Raw genomic sequence first — 20,256 nt, forward strand, 5'->3', positions numbered from 1 at the left:
TCTCAGGTGGTTCAGCAAGGTAGGCCGCGGCAGCGCCAGCAGGCTCTCAGGTGGTTCAGCAAGGTAGGCCGCGGCAGCGCCAGCAGGCTCTCAGATGGTTCAGCAAGGTAGGCCGCGGCAGCGCCAGCAGGCTCTCAGGTGGTTCAGCAAGGTAGGCCGCGGCAGCGCCAGCAGGCTCTCGGGTGGTTCAGCAAGGTAGGCCGCGGCAGCGCCAGCAGGCTCTCGGATGGTCGTTGGGTTACGGATGAGTTCGTCTGGTGTCGGCCGTGACAGCGTCAGCAGGGCTTCCAGTCCAGGATACAACTGGCGTCCTACTCCGGGACTGGCCCAGATATAGGACGGAGGTCCTTTGATGTCCGGACCCTCGCGCCTGGGGGCCAGAGGGGCCGGGATGATGGTGTCCAGACACCCAGCAGGGGGGTGGAGCCAGCGCCCAGGGAGGCCGGAGGGCGATCGATACCAGGCGTCCGGGGACGGCTGGAGGGCCATCGAAACTCCTCTCCCTCCGGGATCTGTCGAGTGGCCACTCGACCACCTGGGTGGACCTTGGTGCCTTGATGTCTGGGCTGCGCTGGGGCCGCGGCTTGGGCCGAGGCCGCGTGGTCGTGACGTGGTGGGCCCAAGATGGAGTCGGGCACGGCCTCGTGCTTCGGTCGTGATGGGCCTACGCTGGGGTCAGGCCGATGATGGGGATCCGGGATGGTAGCCGGATCGGTGGTGTTGGGGCGTGCCGGGTCGGGCCGAAGGGGCCGCCCGAGGTCCGGAGGAGGGCTGATGTTGTCCTGGGCCCGCCATGCGGGAGGGGTAGGACCACGCCATGAGGCCGGGTCCAACACCTGGTTCCCTGCTAATCAGGGCCCCAGGCCATCTGCTCTCTCTGTAAAATGGATTCCATGTACCCTAGGTACATACCACAATTGGAAATGGACTCCTTGTCAGCCCCTGTATAATGCACTATAGGTGCCCAGGGCATAGGGGCCACCAAGGCCTACCAGGGGCTGCAGCATATCTTTTGCCACCCCTGGCTGGTTCTTAAATTGACACAACTGGCTGATCACTCAGCTGGGGTAAGGTGGTGTAATCACCCCTTGCTTAGATATAGTATACCTATATCTAAACCTATATCTGGACACATGTAAACCTGTGAGCCACTCCTATGGAAGGCCTCATCAATCCTGGAGGCAGGGTGCGTGGTTTTATGTGAGATGGAGCTCTAGCATGAGCTGAGCCTGTCTGCAGCTGTCGGGAACAACTCCCTAAGCTGTTTCAGGATAATGCCATACCATATACTCTTAAGTGCCTTATAATCCTCGCGGTTAAATAGCAACTTTGGTTTGGCTTTATCAAAACATGTCGTGTAAGGTGTCATACGATTCGGAATACCATCCCCTCGCCAGTTCTGGTGACGGGGATGGCATTCCACCCCTCTAGAGGGGTAAGACATGTTCCTTTACTAGATGCGGTTAATTTCTCCAAAGACCTTAAGATCCACAAAATGGATGCCTCTGCCACAGACAAATGTCTGGACCCCTGCAGTTGACCGAAACTCAGCAGATGGGGCCTGGACAAAGGGTTTCCTGTCACAGGAGGGTGTCACCACCCTCCAGACAGGAGATAGTGGATTGTAGCAGGGAGGTTTGAAAGAAACCAGACACTGCCTGGGGCGCACAAGGCTGCCCCTTGCATAATCCGGCCAAACCGGTTCTGGGGCACTCCAGCCCTCGTGCCAGGGCGGCCTGGATCAAAGGAAGGGGGTGTATCCACCCACTTCCTGGGTCCCACCCATAGGAGGGGACCTAGCAGGTAATCACGCCCCCCAGATTGGAATAAGAGTGGGAGCAGTGCCAATGCACATCAGATTTCCTGGAAGAAACATTAGAAACGATATTCTGGACCCTTCGCCCTCCATCTCAACGTGGAAGCCCGAAGAATCTCCCAAACAGCAAGCATCAAGAAGGAAATAAACCATCAAGTATTAGAGAAAGCAGAAAGAGCAACATGCAGCAGATAGGAAGAGAACATCACATATCAAGAAGCATTTGTCTGCAGAGAAAGCATCAGGGAAGAGAAAGATATCCTGCAGAACAGAAACCATCAATCAGTAACAGGCAGAAGAGGGCATGAAGAGGACAACAGAAGAGTCAAGCAGCAGAAAGAGCATCAAACAGGAGAGACAGTGTCACACGGACAAAAACTGGAGAAAGCAGAATAAAAAGAGCACCAAGCAGAAGAAAGAACCACGAAGGTTCTGACGTGCACTATGTTCAAGCAGATCAAATAAGAGAGACACCACCAAGCAGCAGAAAGACAGCATCAAAGACTTCACGTACCCTCAGGTCGGTGCTCGGGCTTGTGGGCTGATATCCTCACATTTGAGTTATCTTCCTCATATCCGAGAGGTTCTCCCATAAAGTACTCCTCAATCAGCTGAACGGTGGCATCGAGGGATGAGAGAGGGCGACGGCTCAGCCACTGCCCGGCACCGTCCGGCAGGATCTGGATGAACTGCTCCACTATTATTAGCTCCACAATATCATCAGGACTCCTGATCCCAGGCTTGAGCCACTTCCGACCCAAGGTGCTGAGCTGATGGGCCACCGTTTGTGGTCGTGCTCCTGCGGTGAATGCAAGGCTGCGGAACTTCTTACGATATCTGTCCTCACTTGCGCCTACATGTTCGAGGATCGCATCTTTAAACTCATTATAGTCCTCAGTAACATGTCGTGGCAAAGCTTGGATCATGGCCCGGAGCGTCCCAGAAAACAGCGGAGCCAGATGCCTGGGCCAGTCCTTTCGAGGCCATAGCGATTCCTCAGCCACACGCTCAAACGCGGACAGGAAGGCTTCCAGGTCACTCTCAAGCTCTAGTTGCATCTCTGTCTGGAATGGACCGAAGGGATGCGAAAGAGGGTCCGGCTGAAAGGGTTGCATCTTCTTGTGGCCTTCTAGTGATGGAAACACAGATAGCCTCTGAAGTGTCCCTGAGTCCGATCCGCCAGCATCCGTTCAGTATCCTCTCTCTTATCAGAAGTGCCCTTCTTCAGGATGTCACACCTGGAGTATCACGCAGCGGGGAAGCATGGAGATCTCCTGCTCATGCACCAATGTCATCACTTCAGCGTGGTGTCCACTTCCACATCATACCTGAGCAATGAGAGTAAATTCTAAGACTCCAGATAGCATCTGCAACAACAAGGGAAATGGGTTACTAAACACATGGTCAGATCAATAAAACTCTACCCAAATGCTGTAATATTTGTTATAAAGTCACTAGCGGAGTCTGACCTCTCAGACCCTACTTTTCACACTCGTCCAGTCTCATCAGAGCTGATTCACAGTCTCTCCGCTCCCATCAGTCACTGCAGCCATGACACTCACACTGCACACTCCAGCGTCTCACTCTGGTCAGGTATTCCTGCCCTGAGTCTCACATTCCACGCTCAGCTTCTTTTCAGCTGGTGCACATCATAATCCATCAGACAGGCCTGAGGGGCGCGCAGTCAGATGAACCGTCCCCGGGAAAAACCCTCCTAGAGTGAGAAACTGGCCCCTCTACTGGGGAGAGCAGAGCATACAGGGTAGACTTCACAGCTTCTATCCCAGTATGCCCCCTACATCATTCACTTGAGATTTCTACTGCAACATGTCACTCTTGGCTTCTCAGTGCACTTCGATCCACACCCAGAGTTGTGCTTGTGCTTACTGGAGTGGGTTGTGGTGTTGCAGGACCCCTCAAATGTAAATAACTCTGTGGGGGCCTGCGGAGTCACTCTGTCAGCTGTAAGACTTATAATTAAAGGTTTCTTCAAGGTCCTATTCAAAGTCTCATTCACTCTGCAGGAGTGTGGGGCTACAACGTCATCTATCTTCAATACGATTGATACTGTCCTACGGAATGCTTGTTCACACCACGGTCATCCTACCAGGCGACGCTACATTGACACGTCTCTTGATCATTCCGTGTATTGAAGTGATATCTATTCAGCCTTGAAACTACCTATTGCCCTATCGCTCTTCCTCTCTGTCCAAAGCCTCTTAGCATCCTTCTCAAACGTCATTGCCACTGGCCATGGGCACCGCACTGCCCATCTTTGGATTCCATGCCACTGGCACCTTCTGTAAGTCCCCTCACTCTCCTCTGATTCATTGGGCTTCTGACTGTCAATATAGGTCAAACCTAAAGGAACACTGCTGTCCATCCTTTCTACACTAACTCCAATACTGGACCACGCGCCTTCAAAATAATCCATCCTCAAACATTCTCCAAAATGCGTTCACGACTTGCAGACAGGGGTTGAAAATCCTGAAACATAGTAGACGCATGGGGAAATCCAGGGTGGCAACTCCACAACAAGAAACGGGATGTAGTACAACGATTGTGGAAAGTTAATGAGGATGAGTATAACAATAACTGGGGAATTTCACCTGTGGTGAGACCCCTTGACCTATAAGAATGGTGGAGAATGACAGACAGTCTGAAACCAGAATCCAGAAACACAGAGACACAGTGAAGGATGCTGCGGAAGCTAGGGATCGAGAGAAGGCGTAGAAGAGGCACGATGGGAGAGGAACGAAGCAAGTGGCCAGGAGTTAGTCAACCCACAAATCTAGCAAGAGGAGGCTACCGTCCTCTGAAATCCCAGAGAGGAAACCTTGTAGAAGAGCCGGAGAGAAGAGATCGAAGCTTCACTAGGATTGTTCGTGATCTCGGGCGCTCTACCACTGAAGTATAAGAAGAAATAATGGCTGGAATGCTGGACTTAATATAAACCACTTGTAAGTACTCATGACAAATTCCAGCCCATCCTTATTTTGCACTACATTCCAAGCTATACCCGACAGATCAGTTGACTGGGGGTGAGTGTTTGATTTGCTCAAACACTCCGTCCATCATGTATGTATGTATGTATGTATGTATTGCGACTTATATAGCGCACGTATCACCCGAAGGCATCAAGGCGCTTGCTTAGGGAACCCGTCCTGGTATTCCCCTGTGAGATACCCCGGCAGGGTATCCACAAGGTGAAAGCCAGGCATCCCACCGCGAGGGGCCGTAGTGGAGATTAAGCAAGCTATTGCCCAGAGTCGCAGAGTGTGACCCCGTGAGTCGAGTAGGCACCATAGCGAGAATTGTCGAGTCCGTGGAATTTATGAGCCCGAGACCCACCGAGGCGGGGAATCGAACCCTGGTCCACGGCCAATCTCAGCTTCCGGGTCTGCCGCCTCTAACCACTGAGCCACGCTTCTCCACATCATCCCCGTTGGTATCGCTTTGTTTGCCCTAAGTTGGCAGAGTATGCCCAGACGTGGGTCCCTTGCTCACTTTGCCACTGGATTCAAGATAGCCTGGCTGATGAGGGTTATGAACCCGAAACCGGTCTCAGGATGACTGTTTCCAGTCCAGGGAAGACATGGTTTAGCAGTTCGGGCGGGACTGTTTCCATGAGGCACAGCGTCAGACTGATTTGCATATGGCCATGTCTGAACTGGGGTGGGGGAGTGAGCCAAAGGATGATGATGGATTAAACTCAGATCAGTTGACTGGGGGTGAGTGTTTGATTTGCTCAAACACTCCGTCCATCATCCCCTTTGGTATCACTTTGTTTATTTAACAAGCAGATAAGACAAGTCTTCACAACAGCTGTGAAGCAGGCACGGAACGGAGCTCAAAGTCACACGGGGTCACGGGGAGGGCAGGGCTTCATTACCTACAGCAAAAACAGGATGAACAAATGTTTTATAGCGGTGCCTAGGCTAATTTTGCTGGGGGAAAGTGGGCGTAACTGATGGCATCCGTATTCTAAATATCTTAAGCTGGCAATATAAATACAACACATCTGCCACCAATGCAACGAATATTGACAATTCTGAAAGATTTTTTTTTTTGCCACGAATGGTAGCATTACGCATGTTTTGCATTCTTCGGTTTCACAGAGTGCAATACGATTCCACTATATGTATGTGCATAGTTTTTAAAGGATTTACAATGTTATTTTTTACAGAAAAATATTTAACGTATTCAAATATAAGAAAGCCATTTCTTCCAAATTGAAAGTGCATAGTAAAATGTATGCACGGTTGCCATGATGTGAGCACACTAGTATTGCCCTTTTACACACGAGAGGACTGTCGTCCTTATTTATATATTTAACGTGCCCTGCGTTGCTTGGAGTATATAAAACAGAAGAGCTTTTCAAAATCACAGACAGGTACTTCAAGCCGTACATATTACCACAGTAACAGCCACACAACGGAGTTCTTTGTTTAATTAAGATGGGGAGGGCATATTTTTACCAAGCTCTTTTGCACCACGCAGACCACCATACCACGAGTCAGGGGCGTAACACAGGCCCCCGCTGCCACGAGTTGCCTTCTCTCCCCTTCATACAGCAGCGTGCACCACACAACCAACCCAGTATTTCCCCAAATTGCCAAACCGATGCCTCTAACACCCGCCCCGTGTGCAACTCACTCTTGCCCTTCATCTGTGGTCATCACGCCCCACAGTGCCCGGCACCGAAACTCCATCCATCCCCCATGCCTAGGAATGCCCTGTGCACTCCAACCGACCTGACCCACTCCACTCTTCTTATCCGCAGAAAACCTCCTCCTCGTCAGCCTGGCACCCCGCCCCAACCGTGCAACCAGAACCTCTGCTGCCTTTACCCAAGCCATGAAAACTGCCCCCATGCCCCTCCCTTCTCGCTGCTCCCACTCAAGCACCCCGTCTACCTCTACCCGCCTCCAATTTTAACGCATCCTTTGAGATCCCCACCCCCCATTCCGTCACCCCAGACCACATTGCTCTTTCTAAGTACTCTGAGAGATTAATCATCGGCCCAGGATCACAGGATGTTTTGCCATGCCGAGATCAAAACTTCACCAACCCATTCAAATTTATACCCGGACGTCCCGTTACCCCCGAACCCCAGCTCTACGTGGGCACCTAGCCTCCTGCAACTATCCATAGCGCCTTAATCCCGGCTGTGCCATCCCCAAGTGTCTGCACGACCCCCCCTCTTGCCAACGCAAAACAAACCACACTCCACAGCAACCCGCCTGCACCGACCCTCTGGAACCAAACCCACTGTGCCCACACCGATCCCCTTGTATGACCAAACAAGCTCAAAGCTGTGGCAAGTACCACAACTCCCGTCCCCCACCCCCCAACACAATCAAGCGCTCTTCCCCACTCAGATCTCCTGTAATCCTGTGCAAATGCAAGACCTATTGCATTGCCTATTGCATTACGCATGTTTTGCATTCTTTGATTTCACGGAGTGCAATACGATGCCACTAAGTATGTGCATAGTTTTTAAAGGATTTACAGTGTTATTTTTTACAGAAAATGTTTAACGTATTCAAATATAAGAAAGCCATTTCTTCCAAATTGAAAGTCCATAGTAAAATGTATGCACGGATGCCATGATGCGTGCATTTATCCCGCTAGTATTGCGCTTTTGCACACTGTTATGTTATGTTATCCGGATTTATAGACCGCACAGATCCCCCAGCAAAGGGGCGTCCTGGCGCTAGAACAGAACAGAAACACTATAGGACTGTCGTGCTTATTTATATATTTAACATGCCCTGCGTTGCCTTAATCCCGGCTGTGCCATCCCCAGGTGTCTGCGCACACCCCCCCGCCTTTCCAACACCAAACAAACCACACTCCACAGCAACCCACCTGCACCTACCCTCTGGAACCAAACCCACTGAGCCCACACCAATCCTCTTGTATGCCCAACCAAGCTCCAAGCTGTGGCATGCACCACAACTCCCATCCACCACCCCCCAACCCCATCACACGCTCTTCCCCACACAGATCTCCTATAATTCTGTCTGCCCTCTAAGAAATAATCTCACTGAGCTATTGGTATTATAAATGACAATGCGTTTTATTTATGTTTTTTTGTAAAAACATAAATAAAAGGCATTGTCATTTACAATTCGAGAGTTTAAGCTATTAGCATTGTAAATGACAATGCCATTTATTTATCGGTTTTCAAAACCAACACATAGATAAAAGGTTTTTCATTTACAATGCCAATAGCTCAAACTTTTGCAAATGCGAGACCCATTGCATTGCAAATGCTTGTTTTTTTATGTTACTTTCACACCTTTACAGCTTTGACACGCTCTGAAAGGACCTTTGAAGGTCGAGTAGATTTGATACATTATAGTTGTTAAGAACTTTTAATAATTTGCCATGGTCCAATGGATTCACTTTACACTAGGTTTGCAGTATTGGTGGTGGGCACGTAGTTGTCACTGGGATGTAGACTGTTTTACACGGTTGTGTTTATTCTTTCAGATTTTGGTGGATCATAACAAAGGATTATGCCACGAAACTGACTAATACCGTGTGTTGGACCCGGCCTCATGGCGTGGTCCTACCCCTCCCGCACGGCGGGCCCAGGACAACATCAGCCCTCCTCCGGACCTCGGGCGGCCCCTTCGGCCCGACCCGGCACGCCCCAACACCACCGATCCGGCTACCATCCCGGATGCCCATCATCGGCCTGACCCCAGCGTAGGCCCATCACGACCAAAGCACGAGGCTGTGCCCGACTCCATCTTGGGCCCACCACGTCACGACCACGCGGCCTCGGCCCAAGCCGCGGCCCCAGCGCAGCCCAGACATCGAGGCACCAAGGTCCACCCAGGTGGTCGAGTGGCCACTCGACAGATCCCGGAGGGAGAGGAGTTTCGATGGCCCTCCAGCCGTCCCCGGACGCCTGGTATCGATCGCCCTCCGGCCTCCCTGGGCGCTGGCTCCACCCCCCTGCTGGGTGTCTGGACACCATCATCCCGGCCCCTCTGGCCCCCAGGCGCGAGGGTCCGGACATCAAAGGACCTCCGTCCTATATCTGGGCCAGTCCCGGAGTAGGACGCCAGTTGTATCCTGGACTGGAAGCCCTGCTGACGCTGTCACGGCCGACACCAGACGAACTCATCCGTAACCCAACGACCATCCGAGAGCCTGCTGGCGCTGCCGCGGCCTACCTTGCTGAACCACCTGAGAGCCTGCTGGCGCTGCCGCGGCCTACCTTGCTGAACCACCTGAGAGCCTGCTGGCGCTGCCGCGGCCCACCTTGCTGCAACCATCTGAGAGCCTGCTGGCGCTGCCGCGGCCTACCTTGCTGAACCATCCTGTTAGCCTGCTGGCGCCGCCGCGGCTCGAACCTCTCGGAACCCCCCAGCTCGAGGATTGAGAGCTGTGCGTAGGGTATCCCTTCCTCCACCCAGAGTAAGACTGTCCCGCTACCTTACCCCCCTTGTCCGAGACTTTACGGATCCCTCGATCCCGCTGTATATACTGCCAAGAGCCTCAACCGTTACTACTTATAAAAGCTTGAGAACTCGACCTCCTGCGTGGTGTCCATTTGTAGTGTTGTGATTACTCTGTTGTACGATCCTAGGAGGGGCCCTCATTCAGGAGGCCTCTCGGCAACGCTCGGCTACTTCTCGACAGAAGGGTTGACCTAGGGGTGGTCAGTCAGACCTCTTTTGCCTCCCCCGGGTCGCCTTTCTAACATTTTTGGCAAGCGCCGGGATCCGAGCCCACGCAGATCGTACAGAGAGTGATTCACTCGCTACCCAGAAAAACCCACTGCGACCATGAGCACAGAATTCCAGAAGGAGAAAATGGAAGACTACAGTCACAAGGAGCTGAAGCAATTCTGCAAAGATCTAGGCATCGCTACCACTGGCTTAAGCACCAAAGAGGATTTCAAATCGGCCCTGCAGGCCTGGGTGGACGCCGGTGAGGCGCCACCTCCGAGTGAAGATAACCCGGGCCCGGACGGAGGCCCGGAGGCTCAGCTGAGCCCAGCGGGAGAGAGACCCGCAAACCCAAACACGGGCCTCTCCCACGAAGACGCCCGAGAACGAGAGAGGAACCGGCTCCACGAGCTGGAGCTTGCGCGACTCAGACAAGAAGGAGAGATCCAACTGGCAGAAAGGAAGCTAGCCCTCGAGCAGCTACGACTAGAAGGAGACCTAGAAGAAAGGCGAAGACAAAGAGACCTTGAGGAGAAGAAACTCCTGCTCGAGCACGAGCGCGTCCTCAAAGAACTGGAATTTAAAGCCAAAACAAACGAGACTGACCGCTCCGGGGGTAAGACCTCACCTCCCCCGGTAGACACAAAGGTGCACATACCCAAGGATGTCGTCAAAGAGTACTATAAGAACGACGACATCCAGCAGTGGTTCAAAGCTTACGAGGTCGCCATGGCCGCCCATCGAGTACCCCTCAGGGACTGGGGTGCCGGCCTGTGGGGGAAGTTTATCAACGAAGGGAGAGACGCCCTGCTGGAGCTCCCTGATACCGAGAGGACCTCGTACGAGCACATGAAGACCGCCCTCCTCACTCGCTACGGACTCACCCCCGAGATGTACCGGCAGCGATTCCGAGACTGCAAAAAAATCCCCGGTACCACATGGGTGGAATACGTGAACTATTACAGTCGAGCCTTCGAGGGGTGGACTCGGGGCTGCCAGGTCACCACCTACCAGCAGTTAGTCGACCTCATTCTATGGGAACACCTGTCCAATAACTGTTTCGTCGAACTCCGGCAGCATCTCCTCGACAGCAAATTGACTGAGCCACGAAAACTCGCTGTCGAGGCAGACCGATGGGCGAGCACCCGAGTTCCTCGGAACACGATGGGAGATTACGGCCGGGGGTCCCCGGGGAACCACCGACCACGAGGTGGCGGAGTAGGCCAGAGCCGGGGTCGAGACGTCCCCCAGGGGTCATCCCCTACATCCACGTCGCCCACCCTGGGCCGGAGAGGGGCCCCCCCAGCCAGGCCGGGGCCCCGCCCGAACGTTACGTGCCACAGATGCCAGCGACAGGGTCATTATGCGAATGACCCCCTCTGCCCGATGAACCAGCGACCCGGCACCACCGGGCCCCCAGCCCGCCAGATCGCGGCAGCTGCCCTAGGTGAAGAAAGAAGTGAGGAAGAGGACAACGACCACGAGCAGGCCGAGTGGGAGCCCGCCGCCATGACCTTAGCCTGCCTGGGTACTCACGACATGATCCCCCGAGGGCCGATCCCCGGCAACTCCCAGAAGTACCGCCAGTGGGTCACCATCAATGGTCGCCGGACCGAAGCCCTCCGTGACACTGGGGCCAGCGTGACAGCGGTCCGCTGCCATCTGGTGACCCCGGAACAGATCCTTCCTAACGTCCTATGCCCAGTCCGATCCGCAGATAACTCCGAAACTATGTGTCAGATGGCCCGCATCCCCTTCGAGTGGGGGGGAGTGTCGGGCGTGCTGAAAGTGACTGTCCGCGACGATGCCCCCGTGGACTGCCTCCTTGGGAACGACCTGGAAAGTTCCCCATGGGCTGGCGTCGAACGAAGAGAGCACCTGGGGATGCTAGGCCTTCCCGAGTGGGTCTGTGCGACCACCCGCTCCATGTCCGCCCGAGCCTCCGCCCCGGCGGTAGAGGTTCCGACAGAGGAGCCAGAATGGCCTGCACCTCCACCACCCGTCGTCCCCGAGGACGCTGACACCGAGCCCGGCCCCCAAGGGCCCGACCAAGAAGGCCTCACCGAGCTCAACCACCTCCCGGAACTCGCTCAATGGCGCCAAGAAGGTGGCCCCACCCGCGAACAGTTCCGGCAGGAACAGAAAACCTGCCCCTCCCTCGAGGGGATGCGGCAGCAAGCCGCTACGCAAGCCACTGGAGACCCCGCGGGGTCCCACTGGGTCTACTGGGACAACAACCTCCTTTACAGTGAGCAGAAGATTGCCGAGCTAGGGGCCGGCCGGGTGCTGGTTGTACCCCTCCGGTTCAGAGACTTCCTCCTGAACTTAGCACACGATGTGCCCCTCGCCGGGCACCTGGGGCAGGACAAAACTTACAGCCGCCTGGTGACCCATTTCTACTGGCCGAAGATGCGCACTGATGTACAGAACCACTGCAGGACCTGCCCGACCTGTCAAGCCAGCGGGAAGAGCGGGGGGAAAGTCAAAGCCCCGCTCCAGCCGTTCCCTGTGGTAACCACCCCCTTCGAGCGAGTGGGAATAGACATCGTAGGGCCCCTGGACCCTCGCACCTCGCAGGGGCACCGCTTCATCCTCGTCCTGGTGGACCATGCCACCCGCTATCCTGAGGCCATCCCCCTCCGAACCATCACGGCCCCCGTGGTGGGCAGAGCCCTCATGAGCATCTTCTCCCGAGTCGGCTTCCCCCGAGAAGTCGTGAATGATCGGGGGTCCAACTTCATCTCGAAGCATATGCGGTCCCTATGGCAACAGTGCGGGGTCGCATATAAGTTCACCACCCCGTATCACCCCCAGGGGAATGGACTAGTGGAACGCTTTAACAGGACACTGAAGGGAATGATCCAGGGCCTAGAAGAGCCCCTCCGGCGCAAGTGGGATGTCCTGCTGCCCTGCCTCCTGTTCGCCTACCGAGAGGTACCCCAGAAATCCCTGGGGTTCAGCCCGTTCGAACTCTTGTACGGACACCCGGTTCGAGGCCCCCTTAGCCTGGTCAAGGAAGGCTGGGAGACAGCAGTTCGAGATGCCCCACCGGATGTCTACCGGTACCTCCTGACACTCCGCAGCCAGACGCGGAAGTTTAGGGAACTTGCCGAGGCCAACCTGGAGGCCAGTCAGGAGGAAATGAAACGCTGGTATGACCAGAACGCCTCGTCCATCGAGTTCGAGCCGGGCCAGCAAGTCTGGGTCATGTCCCCGGTTGAACCGTGTGCCCTCCAGGACAAATGGACAGGGCCCTTCAAGGTGGTGGAGCGCAAGAGCCCCGTCACCTACCTGGTAGACATGGAGTCCCCCAGGAACCCCCTCCGGGTTCTACACGCTAACCGGCTCAAGCCGCACTTTGCACGCACTGAACTGAGTCTGCTGCTGGCGACCGATGACGGAGCTGAAGACGACTCCGAACCACTACCAGATCTCCTCAGCACCACCGAGAACGACGGCTCCTTCGAGGGGGTCCGGCTCTCCTCTACCCTGACCCCAGAGCAGCAACAAGACTGCCGGAAGCTGCTGGGGCAGTTTGCGGATCTGTTTTCCCTCACGCCGGGGGTCACCCGGTGGTGTGTCCACAATGTGGACACCGGAGACAGCCCCCCTGTGAAACAACGAGCTTTTCGAGTGCCCGACCGGGTTCGGGCCTGCATCCAATCCGAGGTGGCCAAGATGTTGGCCCTGGGGGTAGTCGAACCCTCCAACAGTCCCTGGGCCAGTCCCGTTGTGCTGGTCCCGAAAGCCGCTTCCCCCGGAACAGCGCCCGAGCTCCGGTTCTGTGTTGACTACCGAGGACTGAATGCAGTCACCAGGACCGACGCACATCCCATCCCCAGGGCGGATGAACTGATCGATCGCCTAGGGGCCGCCAGATACCTCAGCACCTTCGATCTCACGGCGGGGTATTGGCAGATCGGCCTTACCCCTGGCGCACAAGAGCGATCGGCCTTCTCGACGCCAGATGGCCACTATCACTTCAAAGTGATGCCCTTCGGCATGAAAAACGCGCCGGCCACCTTCCAGAGACTAGTGAACCAAGTGCTGGCCGGACTAGAGGAATACAGCGCCGCCTATCTAGATGACATTGCCGTGTACAGCCTTCACTGGAATGAGCCCCTGTCCCACCTCTGGGAAGTCCTGACGGCCCTCCGGCGGGCCGGACTGACAATCAAAGCCAGCAAATGCCAGATAGGCCAAGGGTCCGTGACCTATCTAGGACACCAAGTGGGGAGCGGTCAAGTAGCTCCCCTCCAACCCAAGGTAGACGCCATCCGGGCCTGGGAGCCCCCGGTCACCCAGACCGCCGTCCGAGCCTTCCTGGGGCTCACCGGATACTATCGGCGATTTATAAAAGACTACGGGAGCATTGTGGGGCCCCTCACCGAACTGACCTCAAAGAGATTACCCCAGAAGGTGCACTGGACCCCTGCGTGCCAGACAGCATTCGAGACTTTAAAGACTGCCATGTGCACCGCCCCTGTGCTCCAGGCCCCCGACTACAGCAGAGAGTTCGTAGTCCAAACCGACGCCTCGGAGCACGGCATCGGGGCGGTCCTGTCACAAGTTAACCCCGAAGGAATCGACCGGCCTGTGGCCTTCATCAGCCGACGCCTCCTGGCAAGGGAACAGCGGTGGAGCACCATCGAGAGGGAAGCCTTTGCCGTGGTGTGGGCACTCAAGAAGCTCCGGCCTTACCTCTTCGGCACCCACTTCCGAGTCCAGACCGACCACCAGCCCCTGCGTTGGTTGATGCAGATGCGGGGAGAAAACCCGAAACTGCTGCGCTGGTCCATTTCTCTGCAGGGGATGGATTTCACTGTGGAGCATCGCCCCGGCAACGACCACGCCAATGCCGACGGCCTGTCCAGATTCTTCCGCCTCGGCGAGGAGAATCCCCAAGAAGATGGGTGACTCTCCCCTGCCTTCAGCTGGGGGGGACGCGTGTTGGACCCGGCCTCATGGCGTGGTCCTACCCCTCCCGCATGGCGGGCCCAGGACAACATCAGCCCTCCTCCGGACCTCGGGCGGCCCCTTCGGCCCGACCCGGCACGCCCCAACACCACCGATCCGGCTACCATCCCGGATGCCCATCATCGGCCTGACCCCAGCGTAGGCCCATCACGACCAAAGCACGAGGCTGTGCCCGACTCCATCTTGGGCCCACCACGTCACGACCATGCGGCCTCGGCCCAAGCCGCGGCCCCAGCGCAGCCCAGACATCGAGGCACCAAGGTCCACCCAGGTGGTCGAGTGGCCACTCGACAGATCCCGGAGGGAGAGGAGTTTCGATGGCCCTCCAGCCGTCCCCGGACGCCTGGTATCGATCGCCCTCCGGCCTCCCTGGGCGCTGGCTCCACCCCCCTGCTGGGTGTCTGGACACCATCATCCCGGCCCCTCTGGCCCCCAGGCGCGAGGGTCCGGACATCAAAGGACCTCCGTCCTATATCTGGGCCAGTCCCGGAGTAGGACGCCAGTTGTATCCTGGACTGGAAGCCCTGCTGACGCTGTCACGGCCGACACCAGACGAACTCATCCGTAACCCAACGACCATCCGAGAGCCTGCTGGCGCTGCCGCGGCCTACCTTGCTGAACCACCTGAGAGCCTGCTGGCGCTGCCGCGGCCTACCTTGCTGAACCACCTGAGAGCCTGCTGGCGCTGCCGCGGCCCACCTTGCTGCAACCATCTGAGAGCCTGCTGGCGCTGCCGCGGCCTACCTTGCTGAACCATCCTGTTAGCCTGCTGGCGCCGCCGCGGCTCGAACCTCTCGGAACCCCCCAGCTCGAGGATTGAGAGCTGTGCGTAGGGTATCCCTTCCTCCACCCAGAGTAAGACTGTCCCGCTACCTTACCCCCCTTGTCCGAGACTTTACGGATCCCTCGATCCCGCTGTATATACTGCCAAGAGCCTCAACCGTTACTACTTATAAAAGCTTGAGAACTCGACCTCCTGCGTGGTGTCCATTTGTAGTGTTGTGATTACTCTGTTGTACGATCCTAGGAGGGGCCCTCATTCAGGAGGCCTCTCGGCAACGCTCGGCTACTTCTCGACAGAAGGGTTGACCTAGGGGTGGTCAGTCAGACCTCTTCTGCCTCCCCCGGGTCGCCTTTCTAACACCGTGAAAGTGTGGCGTTTTCTTCTTCTTTTCATTTATTAAGCAGAGTGACTTTAGAACTTGGTCCTGAGGCATGCCACAAACTTTTGTAGTCAAAGAAGGCAGAAACATGTTGACCATTAAATAAGGGAACATTCATACTCCTTATAACTTAGCTTGGTCTTTAGTTCTATCCTTCGGGGGCACCAGAATAAAAGCTTTCCTGCCCACCATGAGATAGTTTTAACTCACCTTAATTGCTTTGATCTTTGCACTCTGGCCCTCCCTCCCAAAATAAGATCTGCAAATTGGTGACAACCCACGCTCTTCTCTTGCAAGAGAGTTGTAGCACACTCTGGTACTGTGAGGTTTCAGCGTGAAGAGGTGACCCAGTGATAAAGCATGTCACCCTTGGGTGAGTGAGGGTTCTCATCTTAACACAAAAGTGCTTTACAGTCCCTCTTCTTTGTCTATCACTCACGTACATAGTGTGAGTTTCAGGATAAGTAATAGTACGTTGTATTGTGTAGACAGTCCTCCTATTAGGCCCGCTCTTTTGTGTGAGTTTACAAACACAGGGTCTATCAGCTAGAGTCCATGTTAAAAATGATTTGCATCAAATCAGATATTCTCAGTTTCAAGTAGCCAGACCTAACAGCAACAAAGCGATATTTGCTATCGTCAAAGAATTCCCCACCCCAGATGCCTCAACCAACTCCATCGCCCCCTCCCAGGAACTCTGTAACAACCTTTCAAACAACAACAAAATCTAGAAGATCTACAAAAACCTTTAAAAGCAACTGAACCCAGAAGACTCATCAGCAAACTGAACAACTACCTCTCGGACAGACACCTAACAAGCTGGAGAACACTCACTGAGGAAGATACCACCTCCATCTTGAAGACCGTCCACTCCGGGACCCCCAGAGATGCATGTTTAATCTAAAACCTTGGAGGACCCGTGGTCAGCAAACTCCTCACCCATGTTGTCAACTCCTCCAACGAGTCCGCAACTTTCCCAAAGGAGTGGAGGCATGCTGCAGTCACAGCCCTCCTAAGAAAACCATTGGCTGACCCCAATGAACTAAGCAACTTCCGACCCATCTCCCTACCTCCGTACCCAGCACGGTGACAGACAAACAATCAGCCAGCAACTCACCAACCAACTGGATCTTCCCAATCTTCTCAACCACTCCCAATCTGGGTTCTGCAGAAATCGCAGCAAACAGACAGCACTTATTGATGCCCAGATGAGATACACACTGAAAAGAAACCACCGTCCTCTCTGCAGCATTCGACACAGTGTCACATTTGACCCTCATCCAACGATACAGGATACGCTCCGTCATCACAAGGAGAATTCAGCAAGGCACACTCCCCCACACACACGAGCCCAAGCACCAGATCTGGGGAGTCCTGAAGGATCAACACTCAGCCCCACCCTGTTCAACATCTACAGGACACCACGCGCATAGGTCATCAGATCCCACAGACGCTCCATCATCTCCTGCAACAAAGACACACAAATCATCCTCTCGATGTCAGAAAAATCGCTCGCAACCAGACCCAACTTCACCGAATGCATGGTCTGCATAGCAGACGCAGCTCCTCTCACACCTAGCGCCTCTCATACACTAGCCCTCTCACCTGCAGCCCCTCTCGCCCTCAGCCACTTTCAACCCCAGGCCTTCTCAGCCGCAGCACCTCTCACCCATAGCACCCCTCACCCATAGCACCTCTCACCCATAGCACACCTCACCCATAGCACCTCTCACCCATAGCACCTCTCACCCATAGCACCTCTCACCCATAGCACACCTCTCACCCATAGCACACCTCACCCATAGCACACCTCACCCATAGCACCTCTCACCCATAGCACCTCTCACCCATAGCACCTCTCACCCATAGCACCTCTCACCCATAGCACCTCTCACCCATAGCACACCTCACCCATAGCACCTCTCACCCATAGCACCTCTCACCCATAGCACCTCTCACCCATAGCACCTCTCACCCATAGCACACCTCTCACCCATAGCACACCTCACCCATAGCACACCTCACCCATAGCACCTCTCACCCATAGCACACCTCACCCATAGCACACCTCACCCATAGCACCTCTCACCCATAGCACCTCTCACCCATAGCACACCTCACCCATAGCACCTCTCACCCATAGCACCTCTCACCCATAGCACCTCTCACCCATAGCACCTCTCACCCATAGCACCTCTCACCCATAGCACCTCTCACCCATAGCACCTCTCACCCATAGCACCTCTCACCCATAGCACCTCTCACCCATAGCACCTCTCACCCATAGCACCTCTCACCCATAGCACACCTCACCCATAGCACCTCTCACCCATAGCACCTCTCACCCATAGCACACCTCACCCATAGCACCTCTCACCCATAGCACACCTCTCACCCATAGCACACCTCACCCATAGCACCTCTCACCCATAGCACACCTCACCCATAGCACCTCTCACCCATAGCACCTCTCACCCGTAGCACCTCTCACCCGTAGCACACCTCACCCGTAGCACACCTCACCCGTAGCACACCTCACCCGTAGCACACCTCGCCCGTAGCACACCTCGCCCGTAGCACACCTCGCCCGTAGCACACCTCGCCCGTAGCACACCTCGCCCGTAGCACACCTCGCCCGTAGCACACCTCGCCCGTAGCACACCTCGCCCGTAGCACACCTCGCCCGTAGCACACCTCACCCGTAGCACACCTCACCCATAGCACCCTCACCCATAGCACACCTCTCACCCATAGCACCTCTCACCCATAGCACCTCTCACCCATAGCACCTCTCACCCATAGCACACCTCACCCATAGCACACCTCACCCATAGCACACCTCACCCATAGCACACCTCACCCATAGCACACCTCACCCATTGCACACCTCACCCATAGCACACCTCACCCATAGCACACCTCACCCATAGCACACCTCACCCATAGCACACCTCACCCGTAGCACACCTCACCCGTAGCACACCTCACCCATAGCACACCTCACCCATAGCACACCTCACCCATAGCACACCTCACCCATAGCACACCTCACCCATAGCACCTCCCACCTGGATCTCCTCCCACCTGGATCTCCTCTCACCTGTCCCTCTCACCTGAAGCCCCTCTCAAACTCAGACCCTCTCACCCCTTCTCAACCCCAGCCCCTCTCTCCTGCAGCTCCTCACACTCCCAGCTCCTCTCACTCACAGTCCGTCTGACCCCTCCTCACACGCAGTCCCTCTAAACCGCAGCCCCTCACTCCAGCCCCTCTCCCAATCAGCTCCTTTTGACAATTTTCAGTCCGGCTCCATCCAAAAATGTAGCACTGAAACAGCCCTGCTGCAAGTGATTGATGACGCGCTGCGGATACTCGATTCGGGGGGTCTTGTCTTCTAATTCTCCTTGACCTTTCTGCAGCCTTTGACACTGTCAATCACAACACCTTCCTCAACACTCTTCAACAGAGAATGGGCATGGAGGGCAAAACACTTAAATGGTTTGCTTCCTTCCTCTCCGATAGTTCCCAAATGATCAAAATAGTGAACAGTGTTTCATCTCCTTTGGCGGTAGGTGAAGATGTTCCTCAAGGCTCTATACTTGCACCCACTCTGTTCAATCTCTATTTAGAACCACTGGGAAATCGCCTAAGAAAATCCAGGATCCACTATCATCTCTATGCAGACGACACTCAAATCTACCTCAAGGTTGCCTCCACTCACGATCTCTCCGTCCTAAGCTCTACTCTGGACTCCATTCAAAACTGGATGTCAACACATCAACTGATTCTGAATCCCTCCAAAACTGAATTCCTCCTCCTCTCCTCACTTTCTCCTCCCCCGGTTCAATCATGGATGGATTAGATGAATCTACTTAACAATAAACCCATCATTGTCGACAGCGCAAAATCCCTTGGTGTCATACTTGACAGAAAACTCAATCTAATCTCCCACATCAATTCCATTGCAAAGTCTGCTCGATACCCTTTGGGGAATGCGTGGCTTTTTCCCGGAACAAGACCTTAAAACCCTGGTGCAGTCGCTGGTCCTCTCCAGACTGGACTACTGCAATTCTCTTCTTACTGGCCTCCTCAAATCCCACTTGTCCCCCCTTAGATCTGTTCTCCATTCAGCAGCTCGCTTCATTTATGGGGCCAAAAGAAGCGACCACATCACACCGATGTTATCCACCCTCCGCTGACTTCCCATCGAGGCAAGAGCTATCTACAAGACCGCTTGTATCACCCGCAAAGCCTTGCACGCCTCCTCTCCTCGCTACCTGGCGAATAAACTGAAACTCTCTGGAGGCTCTAGACCTTCACGCAATGCGGAGAATCTACTGCTTGAACCTCCCACTTTCAAGAAGGAAAGATCGATGGCCCAATCCTTTTCAGGCAACGCGGTGAGAATCTGGAACTCCCTTACGCCGGAGCTCCGGACCACCACCTCCTCCCAGGCCTTCAAAACTGACCTCAAAGCTCTCCTCCTCCAAAGACACTTCCAAAGTTAATTCATGCCCTTTCTATTATCTGAAGGAAGAACTTTTAGTGTAGAAAATCTCTATTCTCCATGACTATGGAGGTGCCTTTTTTTTTTTGCAGAGTTTTAATATAGCG

The 20,256-nt window shown here is 54.9% G+C and overlaps 1 protein-coding gene across 1 annotated transcript in view; it reads right to left on the reverse strand.

The window, feature by feature from the left end:
• Positions 1 to 20,256, reverse strand: part of LOC144808548 (uncharacterized) — a 271,476-nt gene that overhangs the window by 250,293 nt on the left and 927 nt on the right. Inside the window, exon 2 of the mRNA XM_078673646.1 lies at positions 2,331 to 3,183. Coding sequence (XP_078529772.1) covers positions 2,331 to 2,931 — 601 coding nt within the window. The 5' untranslated portion in view covers positions 2,932 to 3,183. The remainder of the gene's footprint in view (positions 1 to 2,330; positions 3,184 to 20,256) is intronic.

The sequence above is a fragment of the Lissotriton helveticus genome, chromosome 1_1 (assembly GCF_964261635.1).
Source record: "Lissotriton helveticus chromosome 1_1, aLisHel1.1, whole genome shotgun sequence".
Taxonomy (NCBI): domain Eukaryota; kingdom Metazoa; phylum Chordata; class Amphibia; order Caudata; family Salamandridae; genus Lissotriton; species Lissotriton helveticus.